The 15,544-nt window shown below is 36.0% G+C and overlaps 1 protein-coding gene across 1 annotated transcript; it reads right to left on the minus strand.

Moving 5' to 3' along the window:
* Positions 1–11,586: 11,586 nt before the first annotated feature.
* LOC125665690 (INO80 complex subunit C-like) lies at positions 11,587–15,385 on the minus strand. The gene is made up of 5 exons (XM_048898456.2): positions 15,224–15,385; positions 13,734–13,883; positions 13,107–13,215; positions 12,754–12,821; positions 11,587–12,548 (listed from the first exon to the last, which is right to left on the minus strand). Exons 1-5 carry the CDS (start codon positions 15,344–15,346, stop codon positions 12,417–12,419), a joined length of 582 nt encoding a protein of 193 aa, XP_048754413.1. The 5' UTR covers positions 15,347–15,385; the 3' UTR covers positions 11,587–12,416.
* Between the last annotated feature and the right edge of the window lie 159 nt (positions 15,386–15,544).

Below are 15,544 nucleotides of genomic sequence, written 5' to 3' on the forward strand. Positions count from 1 at the left end.
ACGACGGTTTCGCCACGTGGTAAAATTTTGATTTACATGTTCGCCTTTGTAAATCATAAAGCTTTGATTAGCTATTTTGAGAAATTCGAATTACGATAGTGAAAATCATGAAACGTTCAGTTTCTCTATCTAGACTTTCCTTTATTCAGCTACGAACACCAGGATACTAGTGAACCCCTATTCGTAAGAAAATATCATGCCCTGTTGTGTATTTTGTAAATGTAGCATTTTTTTTTTAGATTGCCTAATTAAATTGTGTAAGGATTTATGTGGATGCTTCCTTTGTTAAGGTTTGATCTATATCAATCTAAAATCTATTTACTCACAAATGATATTTTGATAATTATGAAAATATTTATAAATCCCTAACCCTAAGTAGTTTTTAGCTAACCTGAGTTGAAAGCTCAAGTGAGCTTTTCTGATCGCCTATTGTCCGTTTGTCTGTAAACGTTTTACATTTTCGACTTCCTCTCCAGAACCATTGGGACAATTTCCACCAAACTTGGCACAAGCATCCTTGGGTGAAGGGCTTTCAAGTTTGTTCAAATGAAGGGGAGATAATCACAAAAATGCAAAAATACGGTGTGGTCATTTAAAAATCTTCTGAAGAACCACTGGACCAGAAAAGCTGAGATTTACATGAAAGCTTCTTGACGTTTGTTAAAATCATGACCCCTGGGGGTAGGATGGGGCCACAATAAGAAATCAAATTTTTACATACAAATATATATAGGGAAAATCTTTAAAAACCTTCTCAAGAATCACTGAGCCAGAAAAGCTGAAATTTACATGAAAATTTTCTGACATTGTGCAAATTCAAGTTTGTTAAAATAATGTCCCCTGGGGGTGGATGGGGCCACAATAGGGGATCAAAGCTTTACATGCAAATATATAGGGAAAATCTTTAAAAATCTTCTTGTGAAGAATCACTGGGCCAAATATGTTTACATTTACATGAAAGCTTCCTAACATAATGCAGATTCAAGTTTGTTCAAATCATGGCTTCCTGGATTAAGTTGGTGCCACAATAGGGATCAAAGTTTTTCATGCAAATATATAGAAAACATCTTTAAATATGGGTCAAGGTGACTTAGATGAATGATGTGGCCCATGGGCCTTTTATTAATTTAACTGATTACTTGCAATGTTATACTGTATGAAAGGTGAAGATAACGAACAGTGGTCAAACTCAACCCCTATAAGGAATACAAAATAAAGAATTGGGCAATTGATTCAGAAGTAATCCAGGATCAGGTGCCTAGGAGGATAAGCACCCCCTTTCTACTGGTCACACCCACCGTAATCTCTGTATCTTGATCAGGTAAACTGAGTAATCCGTAGTCAAAATCGGTATGCAAAGAAGGACCTAACAATCGGTATGAAACATGTAAGACAGCATCTGACCCACCGTCTCAAGCCACGCCTATTGTCTCCGTTTACACTACGTCAAATGCCTTGGCTGTATGATTAAATTAATCCTCGACTTCATGAATATTTATGTTCATTAGTCAACCAATCGGTGAGCTTCCATGATTTTTTTATTTTTTTATTTGGTGGAAATAAAATCAATCGGAGGTTATTGCGTGCTCGTAGCGGAATAATCCAAGGATGGCCGATTGAGAACATACTGGACACTTTTTAGCTGTTGTAACTAATGGACGCTTCTTTGTTGACTTCACCTGTGTAATAAATTTACCATGAATTATGTGTAACCACGCCGTTCTCTTTAGATAATTATCCAATCAACTCTAGTCTTTCAGCTTTCAACACATCCCCTTTACCCCGAATTTCCTCATCAAGTTTGAGAATACGATTAAGTTTATTAACACAGAATTTACAAGCGTAACCACTGCTGTTAATGCGAATTTCATTTAATGGATACTTATAAACTTAACTTGCATAAATAAACAGGGATATGTAGTCTTTTTTTCTTTTTTTCTTTTTTGTCCGTTCTTACTTGTAAACAAATACTGTACGTTTTAATTGTGGGCGCAGCCATTAGAATATCGGAAATGTGTTATTGTGACTGTAATTGGTCAAAAAAAATTATCGATTTATTTTATAAATATTCGTGAAAATCGAGGGCTTCGCTGATCATGCAGCCACGGTTTGAGGTAGGGTAGGTACTACCGGACTTAGTAACCGTGCCTAGCGACCCAATGATAGGTTGTATTGACAAATTAGTTCATTATCACGACCATTAAAATTTGCGAAATGCTGACTTTAAACGAGACTGTTATAACCCTGCACCATCAACTTGTTTGTCAGTTGTCTTCCTCGATTTTAAAACTGATAATACGCAAAACAAGCCCTTTCGTATCGAAACAATTGTGATATATACACCATATGCAGGTGATAATGGAATATTGCTACATAAATATGGGAAGTTGGCGGTGGAGAAGGTGAATCATCCCGTTTGTCATACAGCTGAGTTGTCAGTTTGCCGTTAATTTTATTTTCAATAAAATATCTAAGTACGATTTAGAGGACTCTGGTGTTGTTGTTTTTTTTTATCTCGAGTTCAGAGGAATATATCGAATCGACATACGAATGAAAATTATTATTGATAAATGAAACGTCGTCGATATATCTAAATATCGAGTTGAAGGCCACAATAAAAAGGTTTTTTCTTCACACGTAGAACCTTTTGAATAAACTCTGCTTCATAAGAATATAAAAACAGGTCAGCTAACAAAGGGGCACTTGTAATTCTGCTGCGTGTCGATCTTACGCTTTATAAGCCAATAATTTCCTATTGAATTCGTTTATTTAATTCTTTATAATTTAACATGCTACCACTACGTTATGTACTACGCGTTTGATTGGTTCGGAGCAATCGATTATGACATCACAATGATGTACGAGCATGGGACATTATTGAAACGTATGTTGATCAGCCAACTTTAAACTGCGCAACAAATGTACCTTAATTGCTATTATCTCCAACGAGTCAAATGAAATGAAATATTCCTATAGATTAACAACGAGTCAAACGTGAAATGAAATATTCCTATAGATTAACAACGAGTCAAACGTGAAATGAAATATTCCTATAGCCTAACAACGAGTCAAACGTCAAATGAAATATTCTTATAGACTAACAACGAGTCAAACGTCAAATGAAATATTCTTATAAACTAACAACGAGTCAAACGTCAAATGAAATATTTCTATAGACTAAGTGTTTTAAACTCTTTCTACTTAAGCATTGAACTTTTATCTTAAATAATCATAATTAAAATTTCCAAAAATCAAAATTTCAAAAACACTTCATTGTAAAAAATTCTCTCTGAATTCTTGACAGTGTGTACTTCACTATGATTCTAGATGATTACTCTCGGAATTTTTGCCAACTTAAGGTTTCTTTTGCTTGGATAATACTTATCTTAATCAGATCCTACAACAGGACAACTCGTCATTAATTTCATCTGCTTTACACAAGCTTAACAAAGAATAGATTTAACAATTTGTTAGATCGCATCTGACAAACAAGAATGCGTGTCTCCATCGATTTGTTTCTTTCAATGTGAATAGCTTTCAGGCCAATTTACAGAAGCATGTAAACTCTCTCTCTCTCTCTCTCTCTCTCTCTCTCTCTCTCTCTCTCTGAATTCATATACATTTCCAACGATGCACGTTACAATTTCCATGTACTCCAATACCCTAGTATGATCATCACATGATCTAGAAAAAAGCTAGACAATTATTCTTTAATAAACATTGACGAAGTGAAATCAAACGAAATATCATGATGAAAGATTACCCTATTTAGGATCCACCGACACAGTCTAGCTAAATCACGATCACATTATTCTTCTAGATATTCATCAGAGGTCGACAGCAATCCAGCTTGTACAAGAAACACTCTTGGTGCAATCTTCATGGAAAAATCGGTCAATGTTAACTTAATAGTCATTAAATGTTCCGCAATGTCCTCTTGACAACATCTATACAGCTATGCATGAACAATGTCATTTCGTTATGAAAACATCGCTGTAAACAAAGGGTAAGTTTAAAAGGGAGAGCTTTACAGTTATGATTCAGTGATTAGCTCATCATAGTCCGTACTGACAAATCCGACGAATTCTGCCAATTTGCATTTTCTTTATGAACATTTCTATCGAAAGAAAATATTTTGATTCTAACGTTTACTTTGATAATTGCAGCGACACCTTAACTTATATACATGTACTAAGTCCTGAACACAGGTAGTGACAGTTCCATCACCAAACGTTCCGCATCAGGTGTTCATGTCGCGGGTCCTCGGAGTTGACCTTAAAAACGGATGTCTCGTGTCACAGTTGGTATGGCACACTGAAGAACTCTCAATGCTCAATGGTCGTGAGCGCCGAGTATAGGCCTAATTTTGAAGTCCTTCACCGGTATTGGTGACATCTCCATATGAGTGAAAAATTCTCGAGAGGGAAGTTAAACAATATACAGTCAATCAATATATACATGTATCTTGCAAATGTTTACGTAGTCGTTGGTGATCAGATCTCCCAACAGTCTGTTGGATTTCCCATGGGCACATATAGCGCTCCATTATTAGCTGATAAATTTCTGTATTCTTATGAGGCAGAATAAAGCAATACATCCCAATAAACTCGAAATAAGCAACATCATCGAGTCTTCCGCATCTACTTCGAATTTAAATATTTCATTGAACCTATATTTCAGCGGAAAACTAACGACACAACTTTATGACAAACGAGTTGACTTCAGCCTCTCCACTGTCAGCTTCCCATATTTGTGTAGCAATATTCCATAATCACCAGAAAATATTTATATTTCTCAACTGATTCGATACGCGAAAGCATGTTATGCATATGATCATTATTCAAATCGTGACAAGCTGCTGGCCAGTAAGCTGATGTTACAAGGATTTCAACATGTCATATTTTTACAAACTCTATGGTCGTTATAATGATTTAATTTGCAAATGGAAGCTGTCACTGGGTCGAATACGCGCTCAAAATCACACGGCCTCTCACCTCTGTCGGCGCGGGTTCGAATCCCGCTCGCGCCGGTAAGTTAGAACTTTTCGGAAGGTCGGTGGTCTCTTCCCAGGTACATTGTATATGGGTTCTCTCTTCCACCAATAAAAACTGGGCGCCACCAGATAACTGAAAAACTGTTGAGTGTGGCGAAAATCATCAATCAATCATGTCTCAAGTGTGAGGTAGTTCGCTACATACTAATTTTGACTACGGGTTAATCCCTTTATACCTGATCAAGATATAGGGCTCATGGCAGGTGTGAACGGTCAACAGGGAATGTTTACTTCTCCTAGGCACCTTATCCCACCTCTGGTGTGTCCAAGGGTCTGTGCTTGCCCTTCTCTTGAATTTTTATTCTTTACATGATTTATTAGATTGAATAAGACAGATTGAATATAAAGACAGAGTTTAACTATACATGTATATGGATACCCACTTTCGCCCTGTCCAAAGTTGAACTCACGACCTGCAGGAACGAAAATCTCCTACAAACGAGTGTCCAGCTCGACCGCTCGACCATATATGATATATATGCCATATCCTTTTCAATTTCAATTGTAGAAAACCCTTGTCCATTCACATTGATTTATAGTTTTGCCGAAGAAAACACAACCTGACACGGCGTCTTATTCAATCTTCATCCGTGGAATAACACTAATGAGTCAAAACAGTGAAATATATGTTTCATCAATGTGTTCAGTTATTGGAAGAAATACAAATCAATCCTAGAAATAGACAGTGAACAACACAATAATTAAGAATCGTTGATCTCATTTAGCGGTCATTGCAATCCCGGATGGTCAGCAAAAATTCTCCCATGTTTTCATCAACCATTACCAATTTACAACCGACCCATAGTCAACTTTGCTTCAATAATGCTTAAGAAATTCTCTTTAGTTTTTGTTGGGTTTTTTTGTTGTTTTTTTCTTTTTTTCTTTTCTTTTAAAAAGACATTTAGACAATCTTTTGACTCTTTAGGTCCCATATTTAAGCGACTGCCCCCCTAGAACTGAGATCGTCGAATAGGGTTCGTCATTATTTACGAATTGTGGTCCGGATGTCTTTACACATCATTGATGTATAAAAAAATATTGACAGAAATGTGAACAATAATCCATTTTAAAAATTGTGGTGCTTTTTAGAGATTCGGTGCTTTTTGCATTAAAGAAAGCTTTGTGCGATTCGGCACATCTATTAGGAACTCATCTCCAAAACCGCTGAAAATTTCAACACGATATCTTAGATAGTTTCCGAGAACAATCCGGGACAAACTGACCCTTTAAAAAATCGAATAAACGTCAATATCTTACGTAATAAGTAACGTAATGAAAATCGGGAAAAAAGTTAACAAGTGAATATTTACCATCACTGAAAATTTCCGAAAATCGGCCGACGCATGTCGATCCGAGAAATCGCGTTCACAAAAATTGTAAGAAAACGAATAAGAAGAAAAGGTTTTAGAATGTCTTGACAATAAAATCTTGCGTTGAAAACGAAAGAACTTAACAACTTCACAAGAAACCTAATTAATAAACCTAATAAGGTATCCAGTTGAACATGGAAGACTTGGAGATTATCATAAGGATATCACACCATAACTGCCTCAGTATCAGAACTTAGAGATTATCATAAGGATAGTACACTATAATTGTCTCAGTATCAGAACTTAGAGATTACCATAAGAATATTACACTATAATTGTCTCAGTATCAGAACTTAGAGATTACCACAAGGATATTACACTATAATTGTCTCAGTATCAGAACTTAGAGATTACCATAAGGATATTACACTATAATTGTCTCAGTATCAGAACTTAGAGATTATCATAAGGATAGTACACTATAATTGTCTCAGTATCAGAACTTAGAGATTACCATAAGAATATTACACTATAATTGTCTCAGTATCAGAACTTAGAGATTACCACAAGGATATTACACTATAATTGTCTCAGTATCAGAACTTAGAGATTACCATAAGGATATTACACCATAACTGCCTCAGTATCAGAACTTAGAGATTACCATAAGGATATTACACTATAAGTGTCTCAGTATCAGAACTTAGAGATTACCATAAAGATATTACACTATAACTGTCTCAGTATCAGAATGACTATGTATTAATTAGCCATTCATATTTACTCATCTAATTTAAATCTATCGGATCGCCCTACAGAGAGATAAATGAATTGAGAAACATCCGTAGATTTGATTCTTAACGGAATACGCAATCGGGTGTTTTCTCATGCGTTTATCAAATTCAAAACAACCATTCCTAAATGTTATTCGCATCACTTCCTCGGATGATTTTGAGGTGAAGAATTTTAGAAGTGACATGTCGGGTTTAAGAGTGGTGCTGGAATGGTTAACCTATGTCACGCGAAGGAAACTTCTCTGAATTAATGATTTTGCGATAGGATTGAATTAGCACTTAACAATTGTGATGAAAAGCACAAGATTTTGTCTCAAAACAAGAGGTTAAAGTTCCCTGACCGGTGAATTATGAGACTGGGGGATTCGTTGATATACAATGTGCTAAGCGCAGCTCCATTCCATGATGAATGGAGCAGTGTTAATATGATTCATTTCAAATAAGTGTCTAATTTCCATTTTCACACGAACACCAGAATTAATTTCTCAATGGATGAAATATAACATCAGATAGATTGCGTGGTTCCGTTTTCACAATGTTGTAAAATACTGACTTTAGAGGAGAGATTGTAATGCGAATACATGAAATAATCGGGGCTAAAACATACATGCAATGCAGTTAAACTCGTACATGTATCCCACAAAACTAAATCTCATTCGCAGGGGAAACAATGCCACGTACATGTACTATTATGTAAGAATTCGGTAATGGATACGTATCTGCCAAATGTCACGCAAAATACGCACTTTCATACACATCGATTTGAATTGGGGAAAAATATGTGTGCTAGAGAAAGATTCCTGAATTCAGTCGACTAGCTCTCTCGACTCCGATGTATGCTCACGTTTACGGGCACTGTTGCACGTTGATATTTATCGGCTTTGTTTTACGTTGATATTTATTGGCTTTGTTTTACGTTCATATTTATCGGCTTTGTTTTACGTTCATATTTATCTGTTTTACGTTCATATTTATCGGCTTTGTTTTACGTTGATATTTATCGGCTTTGTTTCATGTGCATATTTACCGGCTTTGTTTCACGTTGATATTTATCGGCTTTGTTTCACTTTCATATTTATCGGCTTTGTTGCACGTTGATATTTATCGGCTTTGTTTCACATGCATATTTATCGGCTTTGTTGCACGTTGATATTTATCGGCTTTGTTTCACATGCATATTTATCGGCTCTGTTGCACGTTGATATTTATCGGCTTTGTTTCATGTGCATATTTATCGGCTCTGTTGCACGTTGATATTTACCGGCTTTGTTTCACGTTGATATTTATCGGCACTGTTGCACGTTGATATTTATCGGCTTTGTTTCACATGCATATTTATCGGCTTTGTTGCACGTTGATATTTATCGGCTTTGTTTCACGTTGATATTTATCGGCTTTGTTTCACGTTGATATTTATTGGCTTTGTTTTACGTTGATATTTATTGGCTTTGTTTTACGTTGATATTTATCGGCTTTGTTTCACGTTGATATTTATCTGTTTTACGTTCATATTTATCGGCTTTGTTTCACGTTGATATTTATCGGCTTTGTTTCGTGTTCATGTTTATCGACTCTGTTTATTGGTTCCGTTGTACGTTCATGATTTTGCAGTGTTACAGATTCAGCACACATGTAATGCTAAAAGGGTGCAATTCATCGACAACATCAAGTTTATTCAATCAACATTAAATTTTTCTGCGCAAGAATACAAGTGACCACACTGACGTAATGTACTACTTGTAGCACGTACAAAGGCGAAGGTACACTTAGCATATAAATTTTTAAAAATCATCCAAAATATTTTAATTAACAAGGTATATTGAACTATTTTTTCTGTATAAGAATTGAGAAAACGTCATCAGACACAGATCCAAGACGCAACGTTAAATTTTGCACTCGCAAAACATGCAAAATTTGCTACTTCATATCACAAAAAATATACGTGATACATGGATATAATTACTATATATGGAGAGTACACACCCTATATAGTATTTGGGTATAAAATAACCAACTTCTGAAAATAGGCCAAAATTGACCATTAGTGTGCCTTCTTTCTAACAAGAAGCAGGGAAGCTCAGTTGTGAAACTGATAATATGGATACTAAAAGACAGGCTCCAATAAAAAACATAATAATAAGTGGATCTCAAGGACGTGTTTCTTCGTCACCCGTCATCGTTTCTCTGTCTGGTGATGGACTACAGGAAATAGAAAACAGAACACGTCTGTTACACGGGAAATACAACGGAATCGGGCTGTATGAATTCTCCCTCAGGTGAGACGAAATCCGGACGCATTGATCATTTACAAAACAATTATATTGAATTTTACATTACACACAAATCAAATGACCCATGCCGATTAACGTTTTACATCTGGCTAATATTGTAAACCAGCTGCTATTCGTGAGGACTTTATTTCGCGATTTACAAGTTAGCGAAGAAATGTATTATACACATATATACGTGTACTTACATTGTCGCGCCTAAACCATACTAATTTGGAATAAATAGACAATTATGATTATAGACATTGAAGAAACAATACTTAGAAAGTCTGCAATCAAAGCAGTCATTCATTCTATGGCAATATACACATACGGTATAACCTGGCAATATTTATCGAACATCGAGTGCAATTATTGAGGAAATGCGGTTTATTTGATTATTTTCAATAGCGGTGAATATGTCAATTGAGTTCTCGTGGTTTATGTCGGGAAATAAAGTATAGTTTATATTCTGGATATTTTGCTGATATGACCTTATCAGAGTTCACTTCAGATGACACAATTTCGCGGGTTTTTTTCTCTCAGTATCGTAAATATACAATCATTTCATGTTTGTTTGGGGTTTTATTTTTCATTGACCGAGCTGAGTCATTTTATACCTGTACCCGCACTTTCTAAAGATATCCTAAAGATGTGCAATGAGGTGTCGGAATTTTCATTTTCATCCCGCAACCCACCCACCCCACAATAAATTTAAAAAAGCCATGTTCCCAGAACTCTCACAGTTAGCACAGGGGGCTAAGCCCGCTTTCGGCCCGAACTTTGTGAAACTCTATATCTATGGTATCACAGAGTTCGGGCCCAAACGGACTTAGCCCCTGTGGCAGGTAGTTCATGTAACAACTCATTTTTAAAAAAAAAAAAAAATACGACTGTTGGTGTTCTGTTGATGTACAATACGGTTCCGAACGTTTTTCTACAAAATCCATAATCATGTTTCCAGAACTCCTCTCGCATCTAAAGTAATAGCCAAATCATATTTTGGAAAATTGAGAACGCCTCCTTTTTAAAATCTTATTTATTACCCCCCCCCCTTTTTTTTTAACTTTGTTGTTGTTGTTGTTGCTACTGCTTGCATGAAAACCTTCCAAACCTCCATTTCAAACGTAATTCATGCTTAATCAAATTATTTTAACGGGTTATGGGTTTATTGCAAAAGTGAAACTTAACTTGTATCCACTCATTCGATAACTATATCTCAAATTTCAGATTCCTGGTTGTAGAGAGAGAAAAAAATACGGAAAACTACATTGGGAACAAAGTTCCATAAATCTCGTAAAAATCAGCCCACTATCACAAACCAGAAACTGTAAACTAATATAAGCACATACTAAAGTCCAGCTTTCAAAATCAATTAAGGAAAGGCTCGGGAAAACAAAACTTGAAGAAGTTCATTTAACTAGGATTGATTAATTGATTACATCTAGTTTAACGTCCCTCTCGAGAATTTTTCACTCATGTGGAGACGTCACCGCTTCAAAATTAAGGCCTATGCTCGGCGCTTACGGCCATTGGGCCCTTTAGCGTACCACGCCTACTGTGACACGGGACATCCGTTTTTAAGGTCATTTCTGAGGACCCTTGACATTCACACCTAATACCGAGCGTTTGGCGATGGAACTCTCACTAACCTGTTTTAACGACTTAGGTCTGTCGCGGCCGGGATTTGAACCCCGACCTTCCGCCACCGCGGCAGTTCATTCAACATTCAACTACGAAAAGCATGGTTTACAATCTTTGTTAGATTATGTCAACCACAACAAAAGTAAAACTCCATCTGTAATTCCTACATAAGTAACCACAAGTCAAATATCTCATTACTTAGTTAAAGCATAAAGGAAAAATTCCGAAAACCTAGATAAGACACAAAGTCCCAAATATCTGTATATCGCATGCAGTCCGATTAAAATCAAACCTTCACTAGGTCTTCAATTTTTTATTTTGACTGTTGCGTAAAGGTGGCTCATTACACTAAAATATTACATGTATGTATTGGCTCGTTTAATTAAGCCCCTCGTATGAAGCATGAATTCCCCATCGAAAGACATTGACATCATTCAGAAGTGAAGATATCATTAATTATTTGAAGAGATCTTAATTCAATAGTTGCAGCATCAAATAAATTGACGATAACAAATTCCAAGTTGTTTGAACATATACCGCACACAATCTCATGGGTAGTTTAGATTTAATAAACTCAGGTGACAGAAATAATACCCAGCTGAAACAAAAATACCAAAACTACACAAATTAGACATGTGTAAAGTATTAAAATGTTTATAACAAATAATAGAAACCAGTTCTTCCATGCTATAGTTCATACACAATAGAAAGTGTATCCATCTGGATGTATGTTTAATATACTGCAGTCAAAGATATCCATCTGGATTTCTGTTCCATATTCTGCAGTAAAACATATCCATCTGGATTTATATCCAATATTGTGCAGTAAAACACAGCCATCTGGATGTATGTTTAATATACTGCAGTGAAACATAGTCATTTGGATTTCTATTCAATATACTGCAGTCAAAGATATCCATCTGGATTTCTGTTGCATATTCTAGAGTAAAACATATCCATCTGGATTTATATCCAATATTGTGCAGTAAAACACAGCCATTTGGATTTTTGAAACATATCCACTCGGACTTCTGTTTAATATACTGCAGTGAATCATATGAATGTAAATTTCTGTCCATTCACTCCTAATAGTATCCATCTAGATTTCCATACAGCTAAGTTTCCACTCCACACTCTTAAACATATTCATCTGGATCTCTGCTCCATGCAACGAAACATACCAATCAATAAACAGGGAAAATGTTTTCTTCTGATCAACCATCTTTTGATTGGAAATCTCCAGGGCATACACATTTAATGCCTTTGATATACAAATCCGTTTAGTGGTCCATATTAATCCCTGCCCGCATGTTTTGTTCTTTTCTTGCCATGCTGCGATTACCCACCATCAGGGTACTACAGTGTTCGCTCGTCGGAGAGCCAGACATCCAGATACCACATCACTGGTCATCACACGGATCCGGGAAAATTCCTCTCCTGTTGCATATCTTAGTTTTGTCTCTGGATCTCTGTAGAAGGCCTATAAGAAATTCAGAATTGTCACTATCGTCAAATTCCAATCAGTCCAATCACTTATATCGAAATTCAAATTGTTATAAAATTATTTTGATATACATTAAGAATATTTTCTCATAAAAAGTTTATGATATCCTAGAGCACTGTGTGCCTTGTCATATTTAGTCAATGTCGACAGAGAAATAAACAAATGTTGAGTTTTTACTCACTTGAAGGCCAGATATATCAGAATATTTCTTAGCTGGTTTAAAGGAGGGTGGTGCATCAATAGAGCCATCTGCCAAAAATTATTGGTACATGTGCATATCACTTATTACATGTATGCAAATAAATTCACTAAAACTACTTATATGTATATCTCATGTAGTCCACACATGCATGAGTATCAAAAAGTCCATACATGGTATATATAAGTACTCCTGAAGAATTGAAGAAACTAGTCGCGTATACTCAATTGGCTATGTGATATTTTAATTATACTACTACTTGTGTAGAATTCTCTTTACTTATTTCTGGATTATATAGATGTATATAAACAAGTAAATCCTTTCAAATGTCTTACATGGCACATCATCAGGTTTCCATGGTAACAGTTTTTCAGCTGCCACAATTTGTTTCAGATTTTTCCACACTCTTGATTTCTTACTCCCGGCATTTCCTTTGGTCGAGTGCTAAAACACAGTACACCAGAATCACAAAGACTGCATTCAACAAACAAAGGTACATAAGCTTGGGTCAATCTAGTTTATATCCTTCCCACAAGGTTTTCCTACCAAGTGATACCACGACCTTGACCTTTGACTTCTGACCTTGAAAAACAAGAGCCATCTTCCTCTCATCGTGGTGATCAAATATACCAAGTTGTAATATCCTGGAGCTTACGGTTCGGTCTGTATCCTGCCCACAAGGTCCAGACAGACAACACCATACCATAGTATGTCCTGTCTTCGACAGGCGTATAAACACAGTTAATCACATGGTTAACTTTAAACACAGAACTTAACACCGAGTTAACGCTGTGTTAAAGTTAACCAGCTTTCGAAAAAGCGAGCCCAGAATGCTGAATGGTTTAGGCAGAATGTTTTGGGCTTGAAAGGAACAATTTGAGAATGGTAACATGAATCAATGGAATGATTCACGTTGTGTAGAAGGATGTGCCCCAGTCTCTACAGTACTAAACAATACTTACAACAAAGGTAGGGTCTTTGAATATGGGTATTTTGTCTTGGGTCTCTGTGGACAGTTTCTCCTGGTTATCGATGACCACTTCCTCCGTCTCGATGGCTACCTCTACTTTTACCTCTGCTTTCACTGTAATCTGTGGCTCTATTGTCTTTTGCTGTAATGAACATTTGAATTTTATGTCACTGAGTGTTGTATACTTCATAGTCGGAATTAAAATTATCAAAAATCTCTAAAATATCACACAATATATTTCTATCACTACATAGCAGTCTATTTTAAATGATTAAAAACGAGTTCTATGTAATGTTACACATGGCTGAAAATGATCGATTATCAAAAACGCTATCGAATGATGAAATGTGGAGGGATTTTAGTGACAATCAATTATTGAAACATTGCTAATGCAGATCAAGCCATTGAGATATCGATAACTGTTTAATAACAGAAAGATGTCCCTTGGCCATCATCTAGGGGTGAAAACCCCATTTCTCACTCTGTATCCCTGATAATTATATAAATGGCTGATGTGGCTTTTAATTACTGAAATGGGATGACCCATTGAGAACTAAGGAAGTTATAATATTCAGGTCAGTACCCTCAGGTAGTTGATAGCACTAATAAGGGAAAAGTGGGTTTTCCATTGCAAGAAATGCTGTCATGGGACATGACTTTGAATAATTATTAATAGAGAGCTCTCCCTATAGGTAAAATGTATATATTATACATGTTTAGAAGGAAAATATAGAAAACTGATGAAAAATTAAATCATATTTATAAATCGAACTTGAAAATTTTGGTCAAAATGGCATAGATTCGAATGCAACCACGAGGGGATGTATTTCTCAATTTTGAATCTCATGTACCCATGTTCACATCCTGAGATGTTACATAAAATTCTCAAATGTATGTAAACTATATTTTCTTAATCATATATATAATCACTCCTCAATTAACGTTATTGTAATATGCCTCCTATGTTTGTTCTATTTGCTAAACACTGATGCTGAATATGATGTGACAATGCACTGTTTACATCAATTGTGTTATATTTCAATGAATAGGCGTTTCAAATGTCTAAAGTCGTGAAACAAGGTGTTAGGATGCTTTGTTAGGGCTCTGTCCTCACATGAAGATGCTAACTTCTTGTTATGGGTATAGATACTAATGCTAATACTGTTTGCTTTGCTCTCAAACACGGTCATGCCGATAGACAAATGCCATAGGAGCATATAGATCTAATAAATTCTTTTAAATTCACCCTCAGTCAATGAATTCGAGAACTTTTATATGTTCTATGAAACAAAGCCCTGGACAAACCTGTGTCTGAATAAGTGGATAATCTCTCTCTCTCTCTCTCTCTCTCGATCGAGAGAGAGATAGAGCTGGAGAAAGATAGGAGGAGTAAAATTCATACACCTACATGGGCATTGTGATTGAGAGTGTTTTGTCACAAGCCTGAGAAGCTAGGCTTTACCCAGATACCAAATGCCATACCTTTGCTGCAGGTTCGGTGGTCGCAGGAACGACCTTCTTCCGTTTTGTCGGGGTTGTTTCCGGGCTAATGTTTCTTGGAGGTTTAATTATTCTTTTACTTCGACTCACAGTTGGAGCACTCATTTTGACAGGATATCAACTTTGCAAAATAAATACAAGGCTTTTGGGCGGAAAAAATATTTCCGTATTTGGCGGTGTACTGTCGTTTCGCTCCAACATTGTCATTTAGACTACTTAAGAGTTATTGTTCCTTACATTCACGTATATATCTACATGAGTGTTCGGAACGGGAACTCTAAATAGAAATTGAATATTTTGTAG

Source organism: Ostrea edulis, chromosome 10 (genome assembly GCF_947568905.1).
Source record: "Ostrea edulis chromosome 10, xbOstEdul1.1, whole genome shotgun sequence".
Classification (NCBI taxonomy): domain Eukaryota; kingdom Metazoa; phylum Mollusca; class Bivalvia; order Ostreida; family Ostreidae; genus Ostrea; species Ostrea edulis.